Below are 14502 nucleotides of genomic sequence, written 5' to 3' on the forward strand. Positions count from 1 at the left end.
TGCAAATACGATTTTGATGAATTTTGAGCATCATTACTCCAGTCTTCAATAATCACATGACCCTTCATAAATCATTCTAATATGCTGCTTCTAAATTATTATTGGAGCTCAGTTATTAATATTGGTTCTTATGTTAAAAACAGTTTTTGCTCCTTAATATTTTGTGGAAACATTTTTTGGGATTCTTAGATGAAGTTGAAAAGAACAGCATTTATTTATTTTTAAACAGAATATTTTGCAACATTACAAATGTTTAATTTAATAATTAATTAAATACATATTTGCTGATAAATGCATTAATTGCCAAATAAATGTAATAATTATATATACATATATACATATTGTCAGTCCTGTCTTCCTGTGTCTTGTGTTTCCCCTCCTCTCGTGCCCATATTTGGTTTGCTCATGTTCCTGTCATTATTAGTTGATTAGTCCCGATCCGTGCTTGATTATTCCCCACCTGTTTCTGTTCTCCTGGTTTGATTTCCTTCTGTTTATAAGCCCTGTGTTTCCCTGTCTCCACGTTAGCTGTTATACGTCAATCCTGTGTTCCTGTGACCCCCTACGTTTGTGTTTCAGTAAAGTCTATGTTGTTTAAAGTATTCCTCGTCTCCTCGCTTCCCTGACTCCAACAACCCGTGACACACACATACAGTGTATATATATATATATATATATATATTATAAAATATTTTTGTTGGCATTTGAAAATTTCTTTAATTATTACATTTAATTAGTAATGAATGCTTTTATCAGCAAATATGCATTAAATTTATTATTTAATACATATTTATAATATGTAACATACACATTATTTAATGCATCCTTTGTAGTATACTATATGCTGACATGCTGCGCTTTAGATGTTAGACAGTTTCGCACCATAATTGATAAGTTTAACTTTATGCAAATGAGCAGCGACACCACATGAAGTGATATCATGAAAAATGATGCGTGGAAAATTGTGATGGAACTGTCGCATTCTGAGTGAGTTTGATTCATGCATGGATAATCGTTCATCTTGTTCATGATATGATGCTATGCACTACTGCAATTTATAAACAAACACTTTTGCCTCCCAAATGTTCATTTTTAGCAGCAAGAAAATAAATTCTGTGTCAAATTAGAATGGCATGTTAGTGCTACCGGCAATACAAACCATTTGGGTTGTGATCAAATCAAAAGCAATGGGTTATTGATGGATTGCACGACTGCTCATTGCTTTAGATCGGATCACAACACAAATGGGATCAGATTAACCCACCAATATTACCAAGGCAGCCAGCAGTAGAAAGTAACACCCAGAATACAACCACTTTTCGACCTCAAGTGATAAAAATCAATGTGTGTATGAACAGTTCATCAGAGCTCATTAACAGTGAATTAAAGCAGCATTAACTCTGCATCAGTAATCAATGACACACTTACAGATGAAGATCCAGCTCCAGTAATTTCTACATTATTCAATTTGACAGTGGAAGTCTGTATATTAGAGTCTTCGGCAATTCAAACTCAAGGTCTGCTGGGATCTCTCTAAAATTGTCTTCTGCGAACTGTTACATAGAAACATCTCCACAAAATCTTTTTTTTTTTTTTTTTTTAGAAAATGCTTACACAACATACCAGCATTTTAATGACCAGATTAAAACGAGTTTACAATGTACTCTCATCTGCCCCAAGGAATGCTAATTTAGACACCCAGCGCTGTTTTATGTCCAGTATCATAAGCAGTTCATCTCATGAACTGTATTAATTATGTAAGGGAAATCGTACAATCAGACGGTCATTACTGCAAAATAAACCCGACAGGGACATCAGACCCCGACGTGGAATGGGGGAGGTTGTCTAACCAGAATCAAGTATTCCAGAGAGCTGCGCACATAATAAAAGGCATAACAGTTCTAATCTGCAAGTGGCTCATAGGTGATATCAAATGAAAATGTGTCTGCACAACTGGCCATCAAACCTTGCAAACATATTGCAATAGGGATAAGCTGTTTTGCTTCTTACTTAAACTGTCTTTATAGGAAGAAATGAGGTAAAACTAATACACTTTCTTATATCCCATGATGCTATTTGCTATAAACTGAAAATAGAAGGAAGTGTCTATAAAACTGCAAAAATAAAATAAAATAAAACGCTAATAATCAACGCTAAAATTTTACATTACTTACATTTGAGCAAAAGTTAAATTGGTCTTTAGAAAGTTTTACATTAATTACACTGATTTGAGCAAACATTAATTTGGTTAATTTGGAGTTAAAGAGAAGGAAAGTAACACATACAGACTTTTCTTTCTTTGTGTTTGTTTCTTTTGGTTGGGTAAAGAGTTTAGATATTCTTTGTTCTTGTTCCCTTCCTCTCACACACCCACAGACATGCAAATACACAAACTCTCACATGAATAATTCAGTTCGGTGAATCTCACAAAAACATGTCCAGGTCACATTTCACCCCTAAATCAAAAGAAAATAAGAATAATAAGCTCAAAAATATATTTTGCATAAAGAAAAACTTTTTGTTTGTTGCATTTTGACATCATGACAATTAAATACAGTTTACAGGTTTTTTGTAGTTCTCATTATCCTCAGTGATTCTCATTACTTTTTATAAGAATAAAAAAAATATCTGCATATATTAAAAGCATCACAACATTTACAACCATTATATATACATTTTTCACAAGTTATTTATTCATTCAATTTATTTTTAAAGAATGAAATCTTTTTGCATTCCGATAATGAGAAATGGGAGGGATAGGATGCATTTAATTGTCAAGAAAATGTGACAGTACAAAAAACAATTTTCTTTATTCAAAACATAATTTGTTTTGGGGTGAAATATGACCCAGGCATGTTCTTGACAGGTTTTGCGAGACTCATCTATTGTGTTTGAAAGTGTAGAGGTGTCAATGCGACAGAGGCCCTGGGCAAAGCACACAATGATGATGACAAGACGTGACAACAGAAGACAACTTCCCTGCAGTATGCACTTGTGTGTGCGTATCACTTGTTGGTAAACAAGACCTTGAGAATGTATGAACTTGTCCTCAGAGATGTTATTCAGGAAGTACAACAACATACTAAGGACATAAATCTTTAAAAAAATGTATAGGTTTACATGTCTAAATATTCATACTGCAAGACACCTTGTATCGCAATCCCTATAATATTCCTGACAGATCTGAACCGACTGTGATGAAAAATTTAGTGTGAATATTTCCAGAGTAATGATCAAATCTGTCTCTAGTTATAAACATCAAGCAGTCAAAATACTAAATGTGACAAAAAATAAATGACAGAGCTACAGCCATCCAAAAATAGTACTTTTCACTCATTGTTAAAACACTGAATGTTTGTGTGAGAGCTTCATAAGTCTTCATTTAACCCGTTTTAATCTGGTGTGCTTTAATCAGATCTCCAGAGTGTTCCAACTGCAGTCCAAAGCCTAATGAGGTCTACAGAGAAACGCTGCATGCTGTCTATAGCTCACGCCATTAGAGCTTCCTGTGAAGTGTTCTCTCTGGCCCACTGCTTCAGTCAACACACAGCCAGCTTTAAACACCAAGCCCTCTCAGAATGGACTTCAGACTGCATAACATTACAGTTGAATGGGCTGAAAAACTCAAATCCGCCGAATTACCATGAATAATAATGAGGAGGAAGTAAGGATAGATATTTTTAAGACATATTTAGAGATTTAAAATTTACAATTTAATTGCCTTTATTTAATTAAAATGTAATAATAATAATAAAAGTTTATTATTATTATTATTATTAAACAAAAATGAAATAAATAAATAAATAAATAAATAATGGTGCAGGAAACCATGGGTAACATCATAAGTAGTCATTTTTTATTTTTTTAATGTTTAATGTTTCTTTGTTCACATGCACCATGCTGTGCTCTTATTCAGCTAAAATATGCTTATTTTACACATCAAACGCTACCATAAATGCATACACATGTTGTTAGTTAATTTATTATTTATTTACACAGACAAATGAACTGTTGAAAATCATTTGGCTGTGTATGCAGCTATGCTAATGAGACTAGCACACTGGTCCGATTGAGCACAGGAGTTTAGCTCATTTCAGGAGCCAGCTGTGATATATCAATCTTACCGATGAATGGCCAATCGCTCAAGCCTAAAATAGACTGACTTTTTATCCATAATCACTATGGAAACTGCTGCTGTGAGATACATCAGTAGGACTCTGAAATTAAGGCAATGCTTCAGAGGGATCATGTCCTCAGAAACAAACATACACAACATAGAAGTGAAGTTTGCGAACCAGAAAACACTGTAAACATGCTGTAACAGGATGTCACCTTCTGCAACTAAACTACTTCATTCACCAAATGAATGATTTAGTCTTTTATCCAAAAGACTGATAATAAATTGGTTAAATGTAAATAGACTTTTAAATAATGCATTGAACTCTCAATCACATGCTCTTTAAATGAAGTGTGAGGACAACTGACTATGACACAAATTGAGTTCAGTTGCTTCCTGCTACATCTGATCAGCTCTAGACCTTCACTACAAATTCACTTGACTGGACATGCTTCAGCACACACACTAATAGAAATCCCACAATTCACAGTGAATGATGGATCTACAAGGAAGACATGGAGCTGAGGAACTTCTGTAGAGATTATGAACATCGAAATGAACTTTTCAATGGCTCAATTTCATGCAGTTTTAATATTAATATGGAAATATAAAGTTTAGTATGTTCTCATAGCAAAAAATAATACCAAGATTTTTTTTTTTTTGATTAAAATCAAATTAAAAATTATGTTGCATCATCTAGCAGCCAACCCATTAATATAAACTACAGTAAAACAGTAATATTGTGAAATATTATTACATCTTCAAATAACTGTTTTCAATTTGAATATATTTAAAATGTAATTTATTCCCATGATGGCACATATGAATTTTCAGCATCATTACTCCAGTCTTCAGTGTCACATGATCATTCAGAAATCATTCTAATATGCTGATTTGGTCATTCCTTATTATTATCTAACAGTTGCTTAAAGGGATAGTTCACCCAAAAATGAAAATTGTGTCTTTAATAACTCACCCTCATGTCATTCCAAACCTGTAAGACCTTTGTTCATCTTCGGAACATAAATTAAGATATTTTTGATGAAATCTGAGAGCTTTCTGACCCTGCATAGACTAGACAGCAACACAACTACAAGGTCCAGTAATACTACTGAACCTTCTGTTCAAGGTCCAGAAAGGTACAGTAGTATTATTGTATATTATAGTATATTATTGCTAAAATAGTCATGTGACATCAGTGGTTCAACCACAGTTTTATGAAGCTACAAGATTACTTTTTGTGCGCAAAGAAAACAAAAATAATGACTTTATTCAACAATTTCTTCTCTTCCAGTCAAGTCTCGACAGCCATTCATGAGAGTACCATGACCACTGAAACACTGATGTCACATGAACTGTTTTAACAATGTCCTTACTACCTTTCTGGGCCTTGAATATGTCAGTTGCGTTGCTGTCTATGCAGGGTCAGAAAGCTCTCGGATTTCATCAAAAGTATCTTAATTTGTGTTCTGAAGGTGTTCTTATGGGTTAGGAACAACATGAGGGTGTGTAATAAATGACATAATTTTCATTTTTGGGTGAACTATCCCTCTATGACCCTAAACGTCTAACTGGTAGTGTACTACCTACTTATGTTGTCATAAGCTATAAATAAGACTAATAAGACAAATCATTCTGCGGCTGCAGAAGCATAGCTACCTCCATTGTTGTCAATGCCACTATATCTACAAGAAATCCCCCAAACCATGTTGAAGAATCAGTGATGTACAGGAGCAAATAGCCACCTCAGTGCATCAGGAAAGATTCCTGACTGTACTTAAATGGTCCTGCCACGGCTTTAAGCTGGACACCATCAATAATGCCAGACAGTCCACATTCAATCAGATAGGGAAACAGCTAGAATCCCGGCGGGCTGTCTGCTAGAAGAAACAAGACAACTCAATGCTGCAATCACTGACAAAGTCGCTGCTACAAAGTGCTGCATGAAAAGCCTGAATACATACAGTATAAAAGGACCATTTTAGGGGTCTAAATACTTTCTGAAGACATTGGATGTTTTACACCATCTTGAAAATGACACACATCTGCTTGCTGTAGGGAATAATTTACAGCTTCTTCGCAATATATTCTAGCAGAAGGGTTGTTTTTCTGTCTGAAGTTCTATTTTTCCTATTTTCCATTATATTTTAAGAGTCAAAGTTTTTTTTCTGCATGTAGGAGAGAAAGTACAAAACAAAATCATATATTCTCTCTGATCAGAAGAACAAAACTCTCTTTCTCCTGGATGCTTTAACAGAAAGAATGAAAGGAGAAAAAACAATGACAGTGAGAGAAATGGAATAAAGGAATGAAAGGTATAGGAGGCAGAGGTGGGTAGAAACGAGTTACATTTACTTTGTTACATTCACTTGAGTAATTTTTTTGGGTAGCTAATACTTTTAGAGTATATTTAAAGATGGGTACTTTTACTCTTACTCAAGTACATTTTTAGTGAAAAAAACGGTACTTTTACTTCGTTACTGTGGGCGATGCTCCTCTCATTACTTTATCTTAATGCAATACAAAAATGCTTCAATTTATTCCAAACGCGCTGTCTACTTTTCTCTGGGCAATGAGCGATGCCCATTCACGAATGATTCATTCTTTTGAGTCTGTTCAAAGGCTTGATCAAACCAGTTGGCAAACCTGTAAATTGGTTCATGAAACAGTTTGAATGATTCATTCAGTTCCCAGCCGCACACGTTGAGTCTTCTGAAGCGGTTCTCACTCTTAAGTTAAACAGAAAGTTTAAGAACAGAAAGAGCATTGAAGACGTGGCTTTGGATCTACAGTCATATGAACGCAAATCTGAAAAGGCTATTATTTACTAGCTATGAAGATATTTATTAGATAAACACCGTGTGTGTTGTCTATGGTTCCACAGGTATAGATAGGCTACATTCGATTACAGTAAACGATACCACTATGACATTACCAGTTTGTTGAACATGTACCTTATACATTAAATACAATGTATAATTTATACATTAGATAAGTTGTCACAGAGTAAGAAATGAACACCCGCAAAACCCGCGTTAGCTCTGTGCAGCGGCGGCGCGCAACCTGTTCCAGGAGGAATGCCTATTTTCACAATATACATTTGTTTGCATTTTGCAGAGCAGATGGAAGAAGATCCGTCAATGTGCATTTGTTTCGTTATGTTCAGATTTTCGGTAGTGGTCATGTGAGGAGTTTTCACTCTTCTCCGTGTCAGAGGTTATATATAGGCTACATGTATACATATAATACATAATTAATATACTTTAAAATATAATTTAATTCAGTGATGCAAATCAATCAGCTGTTACTATACAGTTTTCAGAGTCATATGATCCTTCAGAAATCATTCTAATATATTGATTTATTACCAGTGTTGGAAACAGTTTTGCTGCTTAATATTTTTTGGAACCTGTGACATTTTGTTCAGGATTCTTTGATGAATAGAAAGCTAAAAAGAACAGCATTGATAATAAATCAACATATTGGAATGATTTCTGAAGGATTCTGTGACAGAGTCCTGCACGGGTCCTGTTTGATAAACCCGCACCCGCCCCGCACCCACAGTAGTTAACCGAATACCCGACCCGTTATCCGACAGCAACACTAATTTAAATCCGAACCCGACCCGACCCGTTTGACATAAAAACCGCGACCCGAACCGCACCCGCATTAAATCTACATAAGGCGGACAAAACACCTTTATTTTATTTTTAATGTAACAAGCAATTAACAAGTCATTCTGAGTTAATGCATTTAAAAATTAATAATAACATTTAACACACGCAGCCCAACAAGGCTTTCCTGTAGCTCAAATAGTAGAGCATGGCGCTAGCAACGCCAAGATCATGGGTTCGATTCCCAGGAAAGCAAGAGCTGATCAAATGTAAAAACTGTAACTTGAATGCAATGTAAGTCGCTTTGGATAAAAGCGTCTGCTAAATGCATAAATGTAAATGTAAATGTAAATGTAAGTTAACAGAGAGAGAGAAAGCAACATTCAACGTGTAAACAATATAAAACTATTGCGTACATGTGACCAATCTATTTTAAACAGGTCTAAAAGGCAAGCTGTCAATCAATGTCAATACAGCTGTCGATTGGCTACAGTGCTCAGTGTTTGCAAATCCCGCTGTAGAAGCCCTTCAGACAGAGCGCGCGAACACAAGCACGGGACAATTTGAAAGGATCTGCTTATCAGCGTGTACTGGATTAAGTCGAAATAGTCTTGGTTATAATTGCACCCGCAACCCGCCCGTGCCTGTCACCAGTCCGACCCACACCCGCACCGCACCCGACACGTCAATATTATTACACCTGTTACGTCAATTTTTGCGGTTCACCCGTCGGGTACCTGCGGGTACCAGCCCGCGTGCAGGACTCTGTTCTGTGACACTGAAGACTGGCATAAAGGTTGATGAAAATTCTGTTTTGCATCACTCAAATAAATTACATTAAAAAACATTATATATATATATATATATATATATATATATATATATATATATATATATATATATATATATATATATATATATATATAGCCTATACACACACAAACATTACATCAATTTTATCTATATATCTAAATAAAAACAGACCATAGATATACAGTATATGATCCAAAGTAACTAGTAACTAACTACTTGAGTAGTTTTTTTATCCGATACTTTTTTACTCTTACTCAAGTAACTATTCAGACTATTACTTTTACTCGAGTAAATATTTCTATAAGTACTTTTACTTTTACTTGAGTAGTTTTTGGGTACTCTACCCACCTCTGATAGGAGGGGAGCAGCAGGGAAAGAGCAGAACTAGCTTGTGCATATGCTGTTTTATCTTATGGTGAAAATATGCTGACAGAGGAAAAGATCTTGCTGTCTCAGGTACAGTACGCCAAACACAATGTGTTCTAAGCAGTAAATTGTCAAGTCAAAAGACAATTTTACTTGCATATCACTTTTCACAATACACACTGATTCAAAGCAGCTTTACAGAAATGTATATAAGTTAATGTTTATAACACCTTAATCCCTAATAGTCCACATTTAGCAGCTGGGCAATAGGATAGTTGAATTGAATTGAATTGAATAATTTAAATGAATAATTAATTATTATTTATTATGTTCATTTTTGCTAATTTAGTTGTACTAATTTTAATTTGTAAAAAAAACAAAACATTAATAATAATAAAAGTGATTTAAAAAGTACAATTTCTATTAAAAAATAAAACATTAAAAACAGTGAAAAAAATTATAATTTCAAAATGTTCGGATGCATACTTCCTAAATGCAGTCCTCATGGTCGAATTCATTGATGTGTTACATGCAAAAATGTACGTTACATGTTACATGTTACATGTTACATTTGGTTAAAACAAGAAGAAGTCTGGTTTGGTCACTATATGAGCCAAGCAAGATAATTCAATGAAAAAGTACAAAGTAAAAATACATTTTTGACCAAATTCAAAATGGCAATATGGCTGACCTTGATAAGATGAACAACATGATCCAATCATATGAAAACTTGGTATATACTGTATAAAAATAAATAAATCTGAGGATGACCATTCTCAAAAAAGTTATTGAAAATATTCAATAAAAGCTCTGGGTGAAGTAAAAAAATAAATAAATAAAAATAAAAATGGTCACTGGTCACTTAAACTTAACATGACCAAAGGTGTCAGATGTTTCTGCGTGGTTCAAAAGCTATAAGCTTTAACCTACACAGCAATTAAAAATATTATAAAATCATTGCGTTCTTTATTAGTGCTATAAGTCTTTGTGTCTTCATTAATCAAAATTGCAAACAAAGCACTTCTCTAACATTAAATTTTAAACCCCCTAACATGCTATAAGCTTCAATGTCCGCACTGATACACAATGACGAGCTGAAGACGTGCCCTTTTGGAAACAACAGCATTTGAGCGCTGTAGAACAGCTCGAGTCAACCTCCCAGCGCTTCTAGTCACATATTCACAGATAACACTCATTACTCATGCAGAGGTTCTGAATCAGCCTGCGGGGAATATGTGCTAAACTAATTCTAACTCACAGAGCTCAAAGAGAACATATCATAAATAAGTAAATGTCTGTTCTCTCGCTCTCTACAGACAGCGGGACCCACCTGTACTCTTCCTCAGTGAAGATGGGAATCCTGGAGGGCTGCAGCACAGTGATTTCCACTGTAGTTCTGTTCGTCTTCACTGGCTCTCCATCGTCATAGGCGATGACCACCAGCTACGAGAAGAGATTATGAAAAATACATTAAAATGCAGTTCATATAGGCAATGACTTGTGTCTGAATTTGAATTTATTTATTTATTGTGGGGCATAAAGTAACATGTCTAGGAATAAGACGTAGTGGGGCTTAGATATATTAACTTACAAAACTTTTGTCTGTCACATCATTTCTAAAGTCATACAGCCAAGACTTTCTTTTTAAATCCCATATTTTGTCTTTTTCATGACATGGTTAGTTCAGTTTTTTAAACGTAAATGCAAGAAAACTTACTCATTTAAAATTCCATGCTATTTGAAAAACATTTTTTCCTTGAAAACTTGTTTGAAAAAGTTGGATACACTCATTTGTATTCAAGGTAAAAGGAAAATATGTCAATACTTTTCACTTGATGGGTAAACCACTTGACATTTCTAAAATGCATTTAATCCATTTAATGTCTCAAAAAAAAAGCTATAACCATTCAAAAAATAATGTTTGAAAGCAACATGAATTGGACATCATTATTTGTCATTGAACAAGTTTTTGTTGTAAATATGAATATTATTTTACAGACAGACAAACACATTTATTTTTTTGCTCAGGTACTTAATAGCAGCACAAAGTATACATAGAGGACACATACTGCATTTGTCCCTTCCTAAATTTTAAAAATAAATCCTAAAAAGTTAATTTTATTGTTTAAATGGCATGTTATCCCTCATTCTCAAACAGTCATTCTAGCACAGAAAAACAACATTTGCTCAAAGGTAAATTGATTTGAGTTCACTTAACGTTAGGCTAATTCATTTATACATTGATTTAGGTCATAGCAGAGGAGACAGTAACTAAAGCGTACAACTAAAGCCCTCCCCTCTTTTTAATAGGTTACTGACTCAGAAGTAAAGTTCTCTGATTAGTTTTAGATTTTCAAGTTTGTCTTTAGCTTTTCTATCAAGTAGTAGTACAATATGCTGTCTACGGTTAACACAGTTATTCTCTTATTAATCGAGAATTATTAAAGGGGTCATATGATGTGATTTCAAGTTTTCCTTTCTCTTTGGAGTGTTACAAGCTGTTCGTGCATAGATAAGATCGCTAAAGTTGCAAAGACTAAAGTCTCAAACCCAAAGAGATATTCTTTATAAAAGTTAAGACTCTGCCATGCCTTCATAAAACGGCTCATTCAAACACACCCCCACATGTCTACGTCACGATGTGGGAAGATTTGCATAACACCGCCCAAACGTATACGCAATGAAAGAAGGCATAACTTTTATTCTCGCTGTAGTATTGTTGTTGCCGACGCCATGTCGTGGAGATGCTATGTGTTTCGTTGTGAAAGCGAAAGTACTTTGTTTGGCCTTCCAAATGAAGTTCACAACTAGAAATCAGTGGTTAAGTTATATTTACAACACTGTTCAAGAACAGTTCAACGCAAATATTCGAGTGTGTGCAGCGCATTTTACAGAGGACTATTTCCTGATCCTGGGAGAGAGTAGCCTACAATGTGAACACTACGAATGTCTGTAAACACTGTAAAGTGGGGCAATTCCAACGTCGCAAGGACAGTCTGGTGCTTCTGACTCACAGCCTGTAAGTACGTTTCGATATTTAAAGAATTTGCTACTAACCATTCAAACGCGAGTTTTGAGTAGTTCTTGTTTGGCGTTTCTACGATCACAAATGCAGACATGGTGTTGTGTTTACGTGGCGTGGCACAATGCGTAAAAAGACCGTATGAGTCATTATAATCAATAATTATGCCCTCACTTAATGCAACCAATGCCTCGTTTATAGCGGATTTTATTGTTTTAATCTCGTCGCGCCGGGACCATGGACTGTAAAAAGGCCGGGACACGGCATCGCAACATGGGAAGGGGCGTAACATTTCCGTCACACGCTTGAGGTATTCAGCGAATCACAATGCACCGGATAGCTAGCCAATCAGAGCACACCTCGCTTCTCAGAACGATGAGCTTTGTAAAAATCGACTCGTTTCAGAAAGGCGGAGCATAGAGGAGCAACAATAATGTACAGTATGTGGAAAAAATATGACCCCTTTAATAGAACTGTATGACATAAACAGCTACATCTGTTGCTTACCAGGCATGCATATGCATATTTGGGCACATTACATGAGATGCATGCTGGTTATTTATTGGTGGCCATCTGAAAAAAAAAAAAACATTTCCATTTCTTATGATCTTAAAGCCAATTCACACTGCACCAACAGACACAGACCAATGCCGACGGCCAACAGATTATAGTCTGTCACTTCCCAGACATTCCAAGACCCGACAAATGGCGATTCAACATGTTCAATCGGTGAAAACAAATGCAGAACAGCAACAGATGCCGACAGGGTTAACACACTGATCCGACAAAACCCAACAAACCTGTCTGTTGCTGTTAGTCTGCCTCTGTAGGTGCAGAGTGAATTGGCCTTTAAAACATTAGAAGGAGAAATCTCAATCTGACTTCAGATCAGCAAAACCTTTAAATTTAAAATGAACAGTACTTTCACAAGATGTATGCAATTTAGGTTAAAGTAAGTTTCAAAATATCCTGTTGTTCATTGTTAAATTGTGTCCATTCATAATACATTAAATAATGTTAATTTATACTTGAAATCTATAATGTATTATGAAGGAACATGAATTAACAATGAACAAAAGTATATTGTTAAAATGTTAAAAATGTATATGTAGACATGCTGTAAAAGTAGGCTGCTGGTCATTATTAGTTCATGGCATCAAATGAAAGCATAATGAATCTTAAAGTATACTCTATAGGTTTGACTTACTAGTCAATTTAGTATGTCCAAAAATCAGATGCATCCAAGTCATTTCATTCTCCATACTGTTTTCTTTTTTACAAACAGTCGTGAATTAAACAAACTTTAATTTTAAACAAACTCTGCTGGATTTGATCTCGAGTGCAAGTGAAGTATATAACAGTAAAAGGACGGCCTGTCGGCTCAGACTCACCCTGAAGACGGTGGTGGGCTGCTCGTTCAGGTTGACTTTGGTGATAACTCGTCCTGTGTCCGTCTCCACATCAAAGATACTTCCGCTGTACGGAGACAGATCCTGATCCACTCTGTAGCGCACTTTACTGGCAGGAGTACCCTGAGGGAGGAAGACAGTTAGTATCAACACATCCCTAGAGCACATCTACTTAGTTGAAAGGACCAAAGTTGGTGTATTATTATATTTAATTCTATGTATCACATTATTAGATAATGACAGACTTCTATTGTTATCACTGCTTCAAAAGGGGTTTCATTATATATTCTTTCCATGCCATCAAATCATAATTATTTGCAACAATCAAGCTGCTATTTTCCACACAACAAAAGCCAGAAATCAGTGGCTCTCAAGCTCCAAAAAGGCAAATAAAAGTCCTTATTTGCCTTTTTTTCCCCCCAACATCTTGTGCAAAGAACACACTGAAATGAGTCATTATTCACTGGAAATTACACATCACTACAATAGTTTGCAATCAGTAAGATTTCTTCTTTTTTTCCCGAGGAATATAATATTTTTATTCAGCAAGGACACATTAAATTAATCGAAAATGACAGTAAAACCTTAAATTCATGAAATAATCTTGAAAAAAATGTAACAAAAATATTAAACAGCAAAACTGTTTTCAACATTGATATACTGTAAGATTTTTTTTTATCAGCTAATCAGCACATTATAATGATTTCTGAAGGATCATGTGACAATAAAGACTGGAGTGATTGTGCTGAAAATTCAGCTTTGCATCACAAGAATGAATTACATTTAAAATATATCAAAATAGAAACTATTTTAAATTAAAAAATATATATTTCACAATATTAGATTTTACTGTATTTTTGATTAAACAAAACCTTGGTAAGCAAAACAGACCTTGTTTAAAAACATTTTAACAACTTCAAACTGTGTTGCTCAAAACAAAGGCCTATGTTTCTGGTGCATTTATGTTGGTCTTCTTTGGAGCTTGACAACCTTCAGTTGAAAATATGGAAAAGAACAGCTTGGGCGTTCTGCAACATCTCCTTTAAGTTTAGAATTATATGAGGGTGAATCAATAATGACAGAATTTTTATTTTTGAGTGAACTATTCTTTTAAAGGATTGACTTTTCTTTGAATAGCTGGTTTGAACTTCCTCAAAGGTG

The 14502-nt window shown here is 34.8% G+C and overlaps 1 protein-coding gene across 1 annotated transcript in view; it reads right to left on the reverse strand.

Annotated features, from left to right (window-relative positions):
* Positions 1 to 14502, reverse strand: part of pcdh15a (protocadherin-related 15a) — a 231551-nt gene that overhangs the window by 55261 nt on the left and 161788 nt on the right. The window contains exons 24-25 of the mRNA XM_058796177.1: positions 13324 to 13464; positions 10241 to 10353 (exon numbers count right to left, since the gene is read on the reverse strand). Of these exons, the coding sequence (XP_058652160.1) occupies positions 10241 to 10353; positions 13324 to 13464 (254 nt within the window). The remainder of the gene's footprint in view (positions 1 to 10240; positions 10354 to 13323; positions 13465 to 14502) is intronic.

The sequence above is a fragment of the Onychostoma macrolepis genome, chromosome 13, assembly GCF_012432095.1.
Source record: "Onychostoma macrolepis isolate SWU-2019 chromosome 13, ASM1243209v1, whole genome shotgun sequence".
Lineage (NCBI taxonomy): Eukaryota > Metazoa > Chordata > Actinopteri > Cypriniformes > Cyprinidae > Onychostoma > Onychostoma macrolepis.